Source organism: Vicugna pacos, unplaced genomic scaffold, assembly GCF_048564905.1.
Source record: "Vicugna pacos unplaced genomic scaffold, VicPac4 scaffold_20, whole genome shotgun sequence".
In the NCBI taxonomy this organism is placed as follows: domain Eukaryota; kingdom Metazoa; phylum Chordata; class Mammalia; order Artiodactyla; family Camelidae; genus Vicugna; species Vicugna pacos.
The window spans coordinates 77,384,348-77,401,767 of record NW_027328741.1 but is presented as its reverse complement, the minus strand read 5'-3'; the positions used below and the strand labels follow the sequence as shown (position 1 = coordinate 77,401,767).

General features: G+C 40.8%; 1 protein-coding gene across 1 annotated transcript in view; it reads left to right on the top strand.

Moving 5' to 3' along the window:
* Window positions 1-17,420, top strand: part of LOC140694018 (uncharacterized) — a 229,897-nt gene that overhangs the window by 197,903 nt on the left and 14,574 nt on the right. The window contains exon 4 of the mRNA XM_072957507.1: window positions 7,619-7,752. Coding sequence (XP_072813608.1) covers window positions 7,619-7,752 — 134 coding nt within the window. The remainder of the gene's footprint in view (window positions 1-7,618; window positions 7,753-17,420) is intronic.

Sequence of the window (17,420 nt, the reverse complement as noted above, 5' to 3'; positions counted from 1 at the left end):
AGAAATTTTGCATTTTTTACAGAGGTGGGTTTTCCTATCCCCTCTGAATGCCTTCTAAAATTGATACAATAAAAATCAGTTATTGCAGTGCATAAATATTTCATAAATTATTTTTTGGCATAATTAGAAACGATGACCAAGAATGATAATAAAAAATACGAAAACCTTCCTTCCTTTGAAGAATAGAAATCAGGTAGTCAGGCTCCCTCATGCTTTGTGCCTGACACACTTAATCTCATGTCATTGTGTATCATGATTCGGAGATGGTATTGTTTCAGGTTTATAGATTTTTGTTTTAACATTTGTGTTGAATTCTTTCTCCAGGCTGATGTTTCCTGTTGGGTTTGTGGAAAGAGTAGAAGGGAAAAAAATACTTTGTTTTGTTTTCAGGAGGCCTGAGTTGATGGGAAAAGAGTTGAGGGTGGGCTGAGGAAAAGAGTGACACTCCCTCTCCTCCTGGTTGAAATTGATGAACAAAGAAATCAATTAAGTATATCGATATTTGACCAAAAGAAGTTAGCGAGCCCAAACTGGCTAGAAATGCACAATGGAATTTACTGAATTCAGCTTCAGAATGAGGTGCTTTACCAAGTAGAAGCAGCTTAGAGCAATCAGAAAATCAGTAATATGATGAGATATAAATGGAATATTATATCTTTTATTGCTGAAACTTTTCTACGTTAAGTTGTGTAGAGCTAAAATTAAGTTTCAATCACCAGGAGTTAAGAGAGTGAGTGGTACTGTAGGATCGTTATTCACGGATGTGCCTAGACCCTGATAGAGTGGCTGAAGATGGCAGGAAAAGACCCACATCCAGGATTTTCATCCTAGGGTGTCCTCCATAATGGTTCCATGTGGAAGCAGATGATTGGGTTAACAAATTGTAACACACCCCAGTCGCCTCTGAATTTTAAGAAGAAAAAATATGCTTTGATACTGCTTTACAAGCAAGTTCCTGTGCATCCTCACTCCAGACTCCTTGCCTTAAAAAGCAGAGACAATGCTTTGCTTGTGTAGTTGAGGTTTTAGATAGCACTCTGCTGGTTGTAAAGCAAGGACCGAGACCCTCAGCTATAAACGCTGGGCTTGTGTGTTGTTAGATAATGTATTATCCCCAAAACAAGGACCTGGCTGGTCTGGTGGTGTGCTTTTTAATGAACATATCTAAAAATGTATCTTGTTCCCCTCACCCCATGACTTCCCTAAAGATACACTAATCCTTTGTACTCATTGTGTATTCTACAATCTCTGCCTCATCCTGTCTTTCCCGAATTTCCTCCTTACTATCTCACAACTGTTAACGAAGTTTTCCTTGGATTATACCCTATAAATATGGGAGCATTTGAGAGGCTCATGGAGATGGCTCCCTAATCCCTCTCGATTTCTTGACTTTTTCCACAGAGCCTTGAATAATGATTCCTTGTCAGTAAGACTTCTTCCAGCCAGAACCCACAGTTCCAGGTGAGAAGGATGCAGGCTTTATCTCTCCTACCGGAGGCAGAGACAGAAGAGAATTGAGATATGCTCCCCCGTGATCCCTTCCTGCCCCAGGTCTACTGCAGTTCACCTGCAGCCTTCTGGCCTCTGCTCAGAGGGCCTCTGTCCCAGGACTGACCTCAGCGTTTTCTTCCCTTGTCAATATTTCCTGTGCCTTTCAGAACTTGGTCTCTTCTCTGCAATTCAAACCTGGCAGATGTGATGGTGGTCAGCGTGCTGGTGGGCAGTCCTTTGGGGACCCCCAGGAGCCATGCTGATTCTCCTTAGTCTCTCAATCGGGGTTACAGAACAGTCGAGCACCGAAGGAAGCCCATTCTCGAGATGTCAACAGAGCATTTCATCACTTTCATTTTATTTTTCAATTTTTGGTGGAGAAATTATTTGTAGTGAACTGTTCCAGATATTTGCCGCCTGCTTTCCTCATCACCATTCCTTGTTGTCTCTGGTGCTAGTTTTATAAACCAGGTTTCTTCTCTGGTCATTTCTGGCAGCTGGGCTTGCCGAATCCTTGATCTGTATTTGAAACAGAATGCTTCCTCGTGATGTCAAGGTGATTTTCCTATTTCTGAATATTTCGTGTACACTCAGCAACTGTTTCAAGTGAAATGCTCTTGTCCAATTTCGGTTAACTCACATTTGCTGATCTCCTGCTTTCATGCTGAGAGCAGTTTCTTTTTCCTCTAATAAAAGTTAGCAATTTGCATTTACTATGGAAGATACTGGCCCAAGGTCCTTTTGTTCTTAAGAGTTTTAATACAATTCACCCATTAAAATGTACATCGGTTTTTACTCTATGCCCAGAATTGTGCATCCCATTCAATCTTAGAATATTTTCATCCCCCCAACAGGATGCCCCGTATGCATAAGCAGACATTCCCATCTTCCCCATCCTCCCCCAGCCCCAAGGAGCCACTTTTCTCTCTGTGGATTTGCCTGTGCTGGACATTTCATGTAAATCGAGTCACTTCATATAAGTGGAAACGTCTATTGTGACTGACTTCTTTCACACTGAGTAACGTTTTCAATATTTGCTCATGTTGTGGCCTTAGTCACTATTCTATGCTATGCTATTGCTGAATAACATTCCACTCTATGGCTGGGCCCCACTGTTTACCCATTCATCAGGTGATACGCATTTGGGTTGTTTCTGTTTTTGGCTGTGATGAGTAATGTCGCCGTGAACACTCATGTGGTATTATTTATGTGGATATTTGTTTTCAGTTCTCTTACGTGTGTGCCCAGAGAGCAGAATTGCTGGGTAAGTCAGAAACGAAATGTTCAACTCTCTGAGGCCCTGCCAGGCTGTTTTCCAAAGTGGCCACGCTGTGTTACATCCTCACCAGCAAGGGCTGCGTGCTCCGCTTCCTCTGTGTCCTCTTTAGTGCTTGTTACGCTTTTTTTTTATTATACCCTATTGTAGTGAGTGTGAAGCGGTTTCTCCTAGTGGTTTTGACTTGATTTCCCTTACAGCTAATGCTATTGAACATCATTACATTGTGCTTTATGGACATTTGTATATTTTCCTTGAAAAATACCTTTTCAGATACTTTATTAACCTTTTAATTGAGTTGCCTTTTTATTGTTGAGTTGTAGGGTTTTTTTTTCTTCATTTTGAGATACAAATTCCTTACCAGATAAGTGATTTGAAAAAATTTTCTCCTCTGTGTTGTTGTTTCACTTTCTGGATGGTGCCCTTTGAAGCAAAGTTTTAAATTTTGATGAACTGCAATTTGTCTCTGTTTTCTTTGTTTCTTGTGCTTTTGGGGTATTATTTAAACTCTGAGGTATTTTATTTAAGCTTTTATATATAAAATAACTTAATTCTTAGGACCGTTATAGGAGATGGGTGCAGTTGTTGTCCCCAGTCTATGGATAGGAGACTGAGATGCAGAAAATTTCACTGAAATGTCAGTGTCACATCTACCTAGTGCTGTGGGATTTCAGACCCTCATGTTTGTCCCCAGCATTTGTGATCTTCACCACCATGCTCCACTACTGCCTGGAATCGTTAATGAAGATGACTTTCATTTTTTGATTTCTTGTTAGTTTGTTTTCTCATTGGGGACCTCATCTCCTTATTTTCCTTTCGGATATCAGTGTAGATTTATTTTAGGTCTCATGTAGGCAGAAGCATTGCTATCAGTTAACTTCTTTATTACTCACTCTCCAGTGATGATTGTTGCTAGTTGACCTAACCAAGTCATGCTTAAGTCTTTCCTGCTAATGACACTAAAAACAGTCATGACTTATAGAATGCTCAAAGAAAGTACTTGATTGATTTTATTTTGCTACCCAATCAAACCAATCAAGTAAAAACCCCAGTGTTGACACAGACTATAAGCCCTCCAGAATAGGATCACTGTCTTCCTTCTGTTTCATTTATTTGGTCACAGTGTCTGGATAGTGACTTGCTGTCCAGCAGTTTTGTGAGGATATGGTGCTCGTGAATCATTGTAAGCACAGAATTTTGACAACAGACTGTGTTGTTCATTTCACAAGGGAAAAGATCATCTAGAAATACTGCTCAGATCTATTTTAAAATTAAGCTTGGAATTTTGAGAAGAATTCAAGAAACCATACAAAGCTCTTTTTCACTAATTTTAGATCTATCTTAGACACATATGGTTACATAGCAGAGTAAGTTATCAAGTACATTTGACAATAGGAGTGTAATATTGATTATTTGTTTTAGTTGAAATATTCTACCTGGGATAAAGTAATCAGTGCCCATAAATGAACAAATATGTTTGTATTTCTATGCAACATGGGAGCAGAGTTCATGTTTCTATATAATATGTATGACTGTGTGTTTTAATCTGTCTGTCAGTGTTTTTATAGTTTTTCAGCAATGTTGTAACTTCAGAATTCTTCTAACATATTCACTCCCGATACTACTGCAGTTTGTACTGTGTATCCTATCCTATGCATGGGATTCCACTGTCCCCTCAGTGAGGAATTTCCTCTCCTATTGAGCTAGTAGCAGAGTTAAAGGAACAGTGATTTCAAGGCCTTTGCTCTCCACGTGTTCGCAGTTTCCTGTCAATCACGATTTTCTCTTTCTTGTGTTTTCATTGTGCAATTAGAATTTTTGAAAATAATTATTAATATGTTTCACCAGTCTCCCTAGAAATTTGATGTGTTTGTGCTTTTCAGTTTTCAATTTATGAAAATTGTAAATGCAGACTTGTTTTTAAGTAGTCCTTTTTCACTAGATATTTGTTTACCTCTTTATAGTTAAAATAATTTTCCCCAATGAATGAATCGGTGTGCATGTTTTAAAAGATACTTTAGTTTTTATTTTTCTTATTCTAACAGGTATATTCGTTGTACAGAATTTAGAAAATAAGGATAAACACAATAATACCTTAAAAATGGCCTCTAATCTCACTTGTAGATACAGTTGTAATGTTTGAAATTGAGAATTACAAGTCCTCTCACTTTGTTCTACTCTTTCAGGTACGTTTTGGTTACTGAGACCCTCGAATTCCCATATGAATTGTAGCAGAAGCTAGTCAGTTATTGCTGAGGAGCCCGCTGGGATTGTGATCAAGACCACGTTGTATGTGTGCTTCACTCTGGGGAGCACTGCCATCCCAAGAATATTGTCATGTGATCCAGGAATTTGCGTGGTTTGTCTTTCCAGGTATTTAGGTCTTCTTTAATTTATTTCAGCAATGTGTATGGTTTACATAGTATTATTTTACTTTAATGTTTGCCTTTATACTGAGGACAATTGTGCAAGGTACCAAGATTAGAATTGTATTATAGCCCCGCAACTTGCTGCCACCATGGACGCTGTGGTCTCTCTTTGCCCTTTGTAAAATCTCGCACAAAATAGGACCTAAGTAACTCTCTCTTGAAAGAATGATTATATGATTGCTGGATGACGCTTGAGAGTCCTTGTGATGATGTCTTTTTCCCAGACATTCCCCTCTTCTTAAATATGCCCTTTCTCTTCCTTTCCTCCAGCCTGGGTTTCAGCCTGCCTGTGGCATTGATTTTCCTTGTCTGTGGACTCTTCTTTTCACTAGTTCATGATAATGTTACATGTCGGCTGTGGAAACTTGCTAGATGTCAAGAAAGAGCAAATCCATTGCATGCTAGTATTTTTAGAGTGTGTTATTGAATTATCAATTGAAATTAAATCAGGCTGACCCATTGAGCCATCCCCTGAGCTCTTTTCGCCTTCCTACAGGTGATACTGCTCTCGTTGCTGCATGTGCCCTTCCCCCAGACTTAGTTTTGGAGTTGAATAAATCACCATCACTGGAGCCCTCTCTTTAAAAGATGAAGAGAACATTTGCTCCTTCTCCCTGCTTGGGGACTTGGATGAGATGAGGTAACAGATAAAGAATGAAGCCCCACCTCATTCTGACCACTGCTCTTTCCGTTCATTTCTCCAGGGGAAGAGTACAATTCAAAAATATAAAGATTGTGAGCTAATGAAATATACAAGACAACCGATCATTTATTAAATACACTTTCATGCCAGAAACAAATGTATTATACACACAAAAAGCACATAAATTACGGTAGTACTGTGGTTACAAACGTGGGCCGAGTTCGAGTCCTGCTCTGGAGTGACAAGTCCTGTGAAATGGAGAACTTGTAGGTCGGCTTAGCCTCTCCCGGACTTTTTTCTTTCCTGCAGAGACAGGGCTCGCTAGTCATCCCTCCCCCGTAGAGGTGCTGTGGGTTGTAAACGACGCGCGTGGGCAGGCCAAGCACAGCTGCTCGTTCCTCGTAAGTGCAGGATAGCACAGCTTTTGCGGTTACGGCTTTATGATCGCACCGTGTAGACCCTCAGTGCTCCGAAGGGATGTCTTGCGGATTGGAGATGGGATTCTCACTTCTGTAAATACCCAAAGATTGTGTTATTGAGCCTTCCTGATATAAATCTATTCTTTAGAAAGTACATAATGTAGATATATTTTTCAAACATGCATGCTTTTTTTCTTTTATTATTTATACTTCTACCCTCTCATCTCTTGGTGTGACATTTGATGGAATCCAGGAAACAGTCCTAAGCCACCTGCCTCTTCACACTTCTTCGTGATGGTTTTCTTCCTTGACTAGAAGAGGGTTTTGCATAGGAAATTTTGTTTGCTCCCCTTCTCTTGGAGTCTCCCTGTTTGTCTGCCCATCTCTCACCTGTCCATCTGTCCATTCCTCTACCCACTCATTCTTCTGACTTGTTCCAAGAAGCACTTCAGGCAGCTTACAGAAGAACAGATACCAAATAAACAGGTGAGAAAATGGGGCCAAGTTCACAAATTGAGGCTCGGAGTTGAGCCTGTGTGAGAGTTGCAGGCGTGAGACACACGCCTCTGCCTTGTGACTTATAAGATAGACAGCATCAATTTGCCTGAGGCTCCCAGCACACACAGGGAAGCAGGGTTTGTGGGAGATGCTCACTGGCTGTGAAATAAATAAGTGGCTTAGGAGAAGCCCAGCCTTTCCAAATACTAAGACTTAGGAGAATATTTTGAGTGTCTTCCAAAATCTGAGTATTGCATCTTTTCTTTCTCAGAGTTTTATGTATAGTTGGTTAACATTCTATAACTGGAAATTTCTCCAAAACTGCTGCCCACGTGAGTCCCATGACTCGGGAATGGGGTGGTTCTGCTCATTGACGGGTGTTGGCCAGAAACGGAAAATGACAGCCTCAAAGGAGCCTGGGATTAAGCAGTTATGTTTTGTCAGTGCTGTAGATTTCAGAAAATGCTTTTACCGTTTCTCTCCATCTGAGGAAGCAGCGTGCTCTCTTCCCAGCATCAGGAGTTCAGGGTCTCGGGATGGTGGGGGCTGACTGCACTGCCGTAAAGACAGCTGAGCTAGTCACTGCATGTGTGGTGCTTTCACGTAGTGCATTTCATGTTTTTTAAAAGGTTTCAACATGTAGTTAATTAACTGAGTTAATTAACATTTAATAAATATGAGGCTTTTTTGAAAAGACAGTTATAGGCAGAATATAAGTTGTGAACACTTTAAAAATGGCTTCATTACTGAAATTTCAGTAAGGAAGATTCAGTTTATCTTATTTACGCCTCTCTTTAAAAGTAACAAAGAAACAAGACAGAAAAAGCAGAGGATTACTTCTGTTCTTCCTCTCGGCTTGCAGGTGCCCTCACCTCCAGTGGCATCCATCCAGACACCAGCACTGACACTGGCCGTGCTCAGAAATGCCTCAGCCCTGAAGACACAACTGACAAATGGAAGGGAGCCGCGTCCTGTTACAGCGGGTGCTCTCACTTTGTGGGTCCTTATGTAACTGCGTGGTGTTATTCAGGATCGCCCTTTCTACACTGTGTGACGGTGCTGCGGTGTCTCCTAGTTATTTGTTTCTGTAACTACTCATGTATTTTTTCCAATGTGTGGTACTAGACATCTAAAAATGCATTTTTCAGATGAAAAATAATGTGTATTTAATATAAAAGTCTGAAAAAAGAGTCAAAAGGGTCTATCCTGGTCCCAGTACTCAAAGATAATAATTAACACTTTAACATCTATTTTCTGTTCTTTTTATCAGTGTGTATCAGCTCTGTCATAAAAACCAGCGAGCACTGTGTGCCTGTTTACTGTGTGGAGACCTCCATTTTCCATTCGGCTTATTACACATTTTTCTACAATATTCTATCTCCCCTGACATGATTTTTAATGACCAGTATAGCATTCTCTTTTGTGGAGGCATCGTCCATTTTACTTTGTACTTAAGTAAACTTTTAAATTCCAAGTATACTTAATTGAAATTCTGAAAAGAGAACTGTGGTGGTACCGAAAGTCCCCTACTTCCCTTCCCCTTTTTCCTGAGAGTAAAAGCTGCTGACAATGTGGAGTATATATTTCATGACCTTTATGCCTTTGTCATATATATATACACACATACATACACGTATATGAGAAATCTATGTATATGTGTGTGTATATATGCTTTATTGAAAAATAAGGCCATACTATATGTTTTCTGTAGCTCGGTTTATTCACTAATGTATATATCATAGACCTCCTCCCACTCCAGACTCACCCGGTCCTTTCAGATAGAGTAAAGGGGTCTCCTGATGTGCAGGTTTGGTCTCTTGTGTAACGACACTTTTCGTGGGAGAGTACTGTGGACAAGGCCTTGGACCACGCTGAAATGCTGCAACTTTAGTGCCCACAGCTCTCCGTGATTTACCGCATCATTGTCTTGATGGTGAACACTTAAGTTTTCTCCATTTTCCACTGTCAGAAAGGGTGTTTGACTGGCATCCTTCTTGTACAAACATTCCTGTGATCTTGTATGAGTATTCCTTTAGCTAAGATTTCTGGAAATTTAGTCCTTGGATGTGACAACTTCATACATCACAGGATGCTTTCAAGTGAATCTTGAAATTCCTTCTCCTGTGGGGAATGAAAAGATGTAGAATAACTTATGTAACCAATTCTCTATCGCTGGATATGATTTCACTTCAGCATTTCTTCCCACCATTGTAAACAGTGCTGTGCAAATGTTCTGATGAGTACATCTTTTTGAACTGATTTTTTCTAAATGTAACGATTCCTAAAAGTGGAGTTCAGCCTGTGTGCACACACGTTTTTCAGAGTTTACATATCCATTGACATGTCATCCTCCAAAAGATCGCTCACAGTTTGTTGTCTCAAAGATGGACACTAGCTATAATATCTTTTAAACATATTTGCCAATATGACGAGCAAAATGATTTTCATTATTTTAGTTTGCACTTGATGACCAGTGAGGTTTTGAGCATTTTTCACTCATTAGCCATCTGACTTTTAAAAAGTGAATGATCCCCTTTGTCCTTTGCAAACATTTAAGTGGGGGAGCTTCTTGCTGCTTTGTGACAGCTCAATGTGTATTATGAACATTAACCCCTTGTCTTCATCAACATGTATCAGAGAGCTTTTACTTGTCATTTCTTGCCTTTCATTTTGTTCAGTAGGTTCATTATTGTTGTGGCCCAAAATAATCTTAAGATAGTAAATGTCTTATTTTTGAGTTTTATTCTTAGAAATGCTTTCTTATAATGGTATAAATTTCTTCTGTAGGTTTTTTTAATCTCTAAGATGGAGATGATAATGGTACTTGTTACAGTGAGGAGAAGCTGAATTGATATGAGCAAAGAGTTGTATTTGCTCTTATTAGTACTTTCTAATATTTACATCATTTTCTGTAATTTTTCTTGTGGTCATTTTGACGGGAATAGAATTTGTTTTTTCCAGGTATTCTCTGATTATAACAAGACAATTATTAAATTCATACTTTGCTTTTTAATTTGAAATCCCACCTGTAAAAAATACTTATGTATACTAGAGTCTCTTTTTGAGCTCATGATTTATTTCTGTCAATCTTACTTTCTTACTCTAGCACTATATCTTACATATTGTAAAAATTTATTTAATATATTACAGTGCGAATTTTTTGATTCTTTTTTTGATCCCTAAATTTCTTGGCTTGTATTATGACTTTATTATTCCTGAAGAATTCTAATATAATTTTTTCAAGTTAAAAAAAAACAGATAAGTGTTGTCATGGGATTTTTTAGTAATTTTGAATTATCTTTAGGAGAACGTACATCTTTAAAACTGCTTTCCTCCATACAAAAGGTTGATGTCTCTACTTTCACACTTTTACTTTACCCCTCAGTACAGTCCTGTACTTTCTCCATGTACAACATGGGCATTGTTTTTGAGTTTATTCCAGATTATTGTTGATGTTTTTGTTAATTTTTTAAGTGAGAAATTTTTGCTATTATATTTTTTAACTGTTAAAACTGACACCTAGGAAGGCAGATTCGGTTTGTAAATACTCACTTTGTAACTTCTCATTTAAAATTGTAAGTATTAAGTACTTGTTACAGAATCCTTTCTTTTCTGTTTTTAAAAATTTGTTTCCAAGATTCTCAAAATGGTCATAGCTAAGTAGTATAGGTGGGGAGACAGATGGAGAGAGGTAGTGTGGCTCATGTACAAACTGTGAGCACTTTCATGGCTGCCTTTATGCTGGAAAAGCTGATAAACAGTCCAGCTTAAACCAGGGTGGCTTTGTATGCACTTGAAAGCCAGCTTTCCTGCCTGTATGGTGAAGCCTGGTAGGCGTGGCAGGTAGATGATCAAGGTCGAATGGAGGTTATTGGCTGCACAGAGCACTGTGTCTGAGAATTGGAGACCATCGCCATGGGAAATGCTTGGTGCCAGGAACAATGCAGAGGAGCTGGGGAACCTTGTGTTAAGGATTTTCCAGCCCTGGGAGTGGGAATATCAGACTCTGCATTCAGATCTGAGTTTGAATTCATCCTCTTTAGTTTTCTTGTCCTCTGACTTTTGTCAAGCTATATACCGTCTTTCACTTCCTGTTTTCTTGTCTCTCAAATTAGGAGAATTACATCCTGCTGCTAGAGTGTTTGATCAGGTTAAATAATTTGTGTCTATAAGATGTCACATACAGTCACAAGCTCAGTGAGAAATGGGCTGTCGCCTGTTCTTCTGCAGCTCAGTGCTTGACAAGACATGGGGGAAAGCCAGTCCCTAATTTGTGTGTGATGCAAGTAGGAACAAAATTAATGTCTTGCCTTTCCCTAGCAGTATACTTACAGCTTTGCTTCATTTACTTCTTTCCTTCTTTCCTTTCCCCTTTCCCATCCTCCACCAAAAGAGCCTCTCAGAAAAATAGATTCAAATTACTTTAAAGGTTGGCTCATCCTCATGAAATGATAGTATCATAAAAAAAACTGTGCAAATCCCAGAATATATTTTATATGATTTACACACACACATGTGCGTGCAAACACACACACACACAAAATCAGTCTACCTCCCACTTGCAGAGGGAGAAGGTCCACTTTTTCTGAGTTTTCATTCACAGAGAGTGAGAACAATGTCTCTTACACAGACTTTCACCAGGCTTCGTGCATGGCGTTTTTAATTGAATTTCTGTTTGTGGCCATAGATATAGTCTCCTAATAGAAGAGAGAAAGTGGAGACATAGACATTCCGCTGAGATATTGGTGTCATCATATTTTAGTTGTAAAGGACTTAAGACAGCATAGAGTCACAACATTTTATGGGTGAGAATCCATGATGTTGTAACTTAGACAAGAACCTGGGTCTTCTGCCATCTTGTCCACGCGGGTGAAGAGGCAACTGGGCAGGGGATAGTAGGGATCCTTCCTGCTTCACTTCCATGTTCTTGCTAGTTTTCATTTCAGCTGCCTTTAGTTTATGTTCATGAGGCCACTCATGGGAAGGTCACTCTGTCCTGATAGATTGAGTTTCTTATCAGCGAAAAGCTCTGGACCCACTCATATTTCCCAGAGTTTTCTGCTGACCTGCTGACACTTTATATAATTGAGACCTAAGAAACTACTGAATATAAAATCCTTATTGTTATCATTTCCCCTCGAGTTCCATAGGAATGGGGTGCTGTCTCAGGCTGTCTAAAGCCAGATCTGAACAAAGATAGGGTGATGGGCTGTGCTGCTGGACCTACACAGTCGAAGGGGATTTCCACCTTAGCTTTATAATCAGGCAGATTAGTTCAAATCTTGCCTTTACCAATTATTATCTTTGTGTCTTGGGGGAGAAACTGTACTTGTTTGTGTCCAAATTTGTTTATCTGTAAATAAGTTCAGTATTTATTTTAAGGTTTCTGTTTTAGAATTGAATGAGCTAATTCATTCATTTATACCTAAAATAGCGATCGCATGGTTCTATGCTGGTGCCTTGGTAGTTGATTACTAAGGGAATCGGCAGTGAGAATGGGGGTGGGGGACCCCTGGATAATAGAGCTTATATTCCAGGATATGCTTGTAAAAGACTGGATGTGCAGTAGATTTTTAGTAAATATCTACTCCTTTCCTAATCTGCATTGATTGTTTATATATCTTTATACAAATATATTAACAATTTTTATTGCAATTTAAATATTTTTGTAGTATTTACATTATGTAGCTATAAAAATACATGAAATAAAATGATTTGACTTTTATTTTCTTTTCAATAAGCAAAACAAAATAAAATAGAAAAGAAAAAAGTCTTGAGGGAGTAGAAATAATTTTATTCCTGTGGAATCAATTCCGTATAATAGGTCTTTGTCATGTTGTTAAACAGCATATAAAATTGATAGGTTGTGACATACTGGAAATGAGGAAACAGTGGAGACATACTACCTCTAATGCAGTCATTTTGTTACCAAGTCCAAACTCGTTCTGCTTGCTGCATGACAGGCCAATAAATGGGGAGATGAGATGTTGGAGTAAGGAATAGTGACTTCATTTGAAAATCTGGCAGACCCAGAAAATGGCATATTGATATCCAGTAGAACTCTCTTCCCCAAAGCAGAATTCAGTCTCCTTTTATACTAAAAAGCGGCGGGGATGTGGTTGGTTGTTGCAAACTTCTCGCTGTACGAATTGTTTGTCCTTGGAATCCTTTGTTCCTGCAGCTGTCCATGGTGGGTCAAATTAAGGTGCCCCCGTAAAACCTCCAAATAAAAGAAAGTTTATTATCTATTTTGCAACTTGCCATCTGTACATAAGTGTAGAAGAGCTAATATCCTTAAAGATCAGAGCCCGGAGAATAGGCTGTCCTGGATATTTCAGGCTAAAGGCAACTTTTCTTTACAAAAGGTGCAGAGATAGCAAGTCGGAGCCTAGAAAACAAGGTACAGGTTTAAAGCCAAACGAACACATCTAACATGGAGTCAAATTTGTTCTTTTCTTTTACAATTTCTTTTTCTAACTCATAAATAATTTTAGTAAGAAACATGAGAAATTTTTTTTATTTTTGCTTCTTAATAACGGATTACAACTACACTTTAGTGAGCAGGGATGCTGTGCGTGCCTTGGGGTCACAGCAAACTCTTGTTGGGGGTGGTCGACCCTGTAACATACCTGATGTCCCGTGAGTGTTGGTGAGGGTCCCCCTAACCAGGGGCTCTCTTCAGGAACCACCATATGGGCATTGACCTCTGGAGACCTCTTTTTCAGCTGCAGGAAATTTTTTCAGATTTTGTGATGGAAAAATCTCTCCAGCTGCAGATAATCAGGGAATAAAGGAAGAGAAAAAGGGCTTGAAGTAGAGTAGAAGAGAAGGACAGAATATCAGGGAGCGTGGGGGCTTGGCAGCGGGGCCTCGGGAGAGAGAGGAGCAGAGGTGTGGAGGGTCCCGGCTACGGAACTAGCTCCTGCACCTTTCCCCGCACCCAAGCCACACAGCTTTTAATTGGGCCCAGGACTCCCTCCTGTCTGGATGTCACCCTGGGCAGAACTTTGAGAATCGAAGCTAAGGGGTGGTCAACACTCACCTAGGGGGTCACTGAGGACTTTGCTCAAGTCCACATTGACTTCCAGTCATGTGCCTTCACCTGTTCTTTATCTCAGGATCTGAGAAGCAGGAGCAAGGAACTCATGGAGAGATCCAGGAAGATATCTGACTGTGTTAAGAGACGACAGTCACAGTGACACGTGGAGCGAAGACACTTGCAGCAAAGTAAAATAACTTCACAACTATTGCATCAGAGCTGCAAGTGTGAGAGAACCTAAGCCTGTCTCAGAGTGCAGGGGACAAGAGAAAAGGAATGGTAAAATTAACACTGACATTTGAAATTTTGTTAAAAAGAATGCTACTGTTAATTGTATCACTTGAATGTATGCAGGTGTTTTTCTATGAGCATTCATAGGTTCACAAAACCCCACCAGCCACTCTTGCTCCCATCTGGTGTGGGCTTTCTCAAGCACAGTGCCCTTCCTGCTTGGGTGGGCCACGCTGCTGGTCCTCGCCTGGGGCCGGACTGCTACAGGACACCGAGTCCCCGAGGCACGACCTGGGATACATGACAGGAACATCTCTGCTCTTGGCTGAGGGCCTCCGTTTCCCCCTGCAGTGTAAGAATGCCGGTGACTCAGTTAGAAGCATGCATCCAAGCCATCCTTCCGTGTCATCACCATCTAGAAGCGGTGCCTGAATATTCTGAATTTCTGCAGAATGTTGTTTACAATCACCTTGAACAAGTGAGTGTGTGTCCTCTTTCAAGTGGAGGAATTACTGCCATTTTCCTGGAACTTACTCACCAGTAGTCCATCTGATTTTTCTGTGCTAGGATTCAGTATAGCCTGCTAATAACTCTGCAGTCAGATCTTGAAACCCTGATGAAGAGGATTATTTATTTTCTTTCCTTATATGATAGTATTTTACTTTCAAAATTCTGAGTTTTCTGTTCTTGGAGGAATTTTTTTGGGGTTTGGAGAAACAACTTTGCTCTTACCATCTTTGTGACCTGTTGCTATATGCATCTCACCTGTCTTCTGTCACTTGTGAGGCGGTTCCATTTGTGACCCTGTCCGGGTTATTCATGTTATAAAACATAAAATCTGTAAAAGTACAGAACCCTTTTACTCCGAAGACATTCCACAAATACTCCTTTAATCTGGGTGTGGTTTTAACAAGACACAAACATTAGAACATATACTTGCAGGTTGCCAGTGCAAAATCCCCAAATGAATAGTCTAGCTCAACATCTAAAATCTTTCTTATCTACCTTGGATATGTATGGATAAGTGAAGCAGTTTGCTAAGAACCCAAGACCAGGTTTAGGATACAGGCTGATGTAGCTCAGCGGGTCCTCCCAAGCTGATGCTCTGCCAGAGAGTGGGGTTGAGGGGAGAGGGCGTGCCCTGCCCTCCATGAGCTGACAGTTTCATGGCAAACACCTTCACAAGGTGAAGAAATTGGAGTTCCTTCTATGAACAGTGGGTCTGAAAAGAGCCCAAAGAGCATGGGAGTGACACAATCCCATTTGTCTCAAGTAGGGGAGAGTGGCTGTGGGGCCACTTGGGAGACTCGTGAGTCCAGGTGGGCAGTGTTGGTGGCTTCCACTTGAGCGGTGGGACGGTCAGTGGGTAAAAGCGAACAGATTGAAGGCATGTTTAGATGGTAAAAAGAAAGATTTAAAGCTGTCTGTGAAGGTAGGATGGAGTAAGGCCCAGGTTTCTGGGTGGATTAATGAGTTAAATGATGGTCCTGCTGTGTTCTGAGGAGGGAAAGCTGCAGAGGGATTTCTGGGGGAAAACTGATGAGTTCAGCTGTGGGTAAAGTGAAAGGTTGTTAGATGTGTGGTCTGGGATCTCAGGTGAGAGCCAGTAGTGAGTAGGGAGAGGGGAGAGAGACTTTCAAATAATTTTATCTTGTGAACATACATATAAGGATGAGTAATGACACACTTAACCCCTCTATATTCTGTATTTAAAACCCAGTAACATTTTGCTATATTGGTTGCAGGGGTTCTAAATTTTTTAATACAAATAAAATAAATAGAAACAAAATAGTGGAGTTAATGAATATCTTAGAGTTGATGTGTGTCCTTGTATGTATTTTGATTTCTCATCTTTATAAACATAATCTACAAAAAGTTAACTTGCTTAGAATAAGAGTTAAACACAGGGACATGACACACTCTGTTGGGGGTTGAAGGTGATATCTTTGGCAAATTATATAGCCTCTCTTGGCCTTTGTTGCATCTTCTGTGAATGCCCCCGTGCCCCTCATCACAGCTGATTTCCTAGACTAGAAGTTGGGAGGGAGGCTGCTGAAGAGAGTAAGAGGTGGCAACTGCTAGGAACAAAGAAGACAAAGACAAAAACAGATTAAAGCCGAGAAACTGAGTCCTAATACCCTCAAAGGAAAAATAATCCCGCAGTGTTTTGAGCCACTTATCGTAAGGGAAACAAAATCACGTGGATCCAAATCTCTTGAGCATATGTGTATTGTGGGTGGGAGGGTATCATCAGAAAAGGGTTGAGAAGAGGCTTTTTGGTTTCCCTTAACGTTTTCAGTAAGAATGGGGTGCAGAAGCAAAAACCACCCGCTACACAGTAGAAGGTGTTGTTTTGTGCGAAACTGACCAAAGTTTGGAAACCAGTCATCAGTGGTGCTGGGAAATGAAGAGGCTTCTGGATTGGGTGGGGCACTTGCTGTGACTTCCAGGTGACCTGCTGGCTGGGGTCTGTGAGGCGGGCAGTAGGTTTGCAGTGTGACCTGGGCATAATCCCTGGCTCTGAGGCTGCTGGTCTGACTAGCAGACCTGGGCAGATGCAGTCCTATTGGGGCATCTCGCGATGTGGCCTGGGACACCTGCCATGCTGAGGGCGAGAGGAGGGATCCCCTAAGGGGGTGTCCCTGTGAAGAGTAGAAACGTCCTCCTGCAGGGGAGGAAGAGCCTCTGAGCAGCGGGCCGGATGCACAGGCATATGTGTATTGCAGCCTGAGCACGGAGATTTCGGGGACCTGGAAGTCATAAAGTGGCCCGAACAGCCTTGTTCCTGAGAAACTGGAGGGAAAAGATGCTGCAAATGCAGGCTAATTTCAGACCCTGTGGTGGGTCATGAGTGATAGGAAAGAACTGGTCAGGCAGGCACGAAAGAACCCTGTGGTTGTCCCAGTTGGGGCGTCACACCAGAGGGAGGAGCAGAGTTATAGACTTTGTCACTTTTTATCTGTGTGACTTTGAACAATAACACCCCACCTCTCTCTATATATATCTTCATCTGTAAAGTGACAGAGTGACAACTCGTGTCATCAGAAGGCTTAGTTTAGCTCTGATCCTCATTGTCCAGTCCTGTCAGTGCTGCCCTGCAAGGTTCTGCAGTGGGTGCTCTTACCCTGAGATGGGAGGGCGTAGAAGGGCATTGTAGCACCCGAGGGCAGGAAGGGGTTGCTTTAAAAGCAGACATGTAGCCTCCTGCAGCTGCAGACCTACAGGCAGTTTGGTTTATGGTCGTGGAGAGGACTTTGGAGGTCTTAGCATCGTCTTAAGACTTGTTTTCCCTTGGGGACCTGATTTGCCTTTGCAGATTAATGTTGGGCTTCTGGCAAAGCTGTTTTCAGAGATGGGTATATATGTAACATATAGTATAAAATGAAAGGTTTTA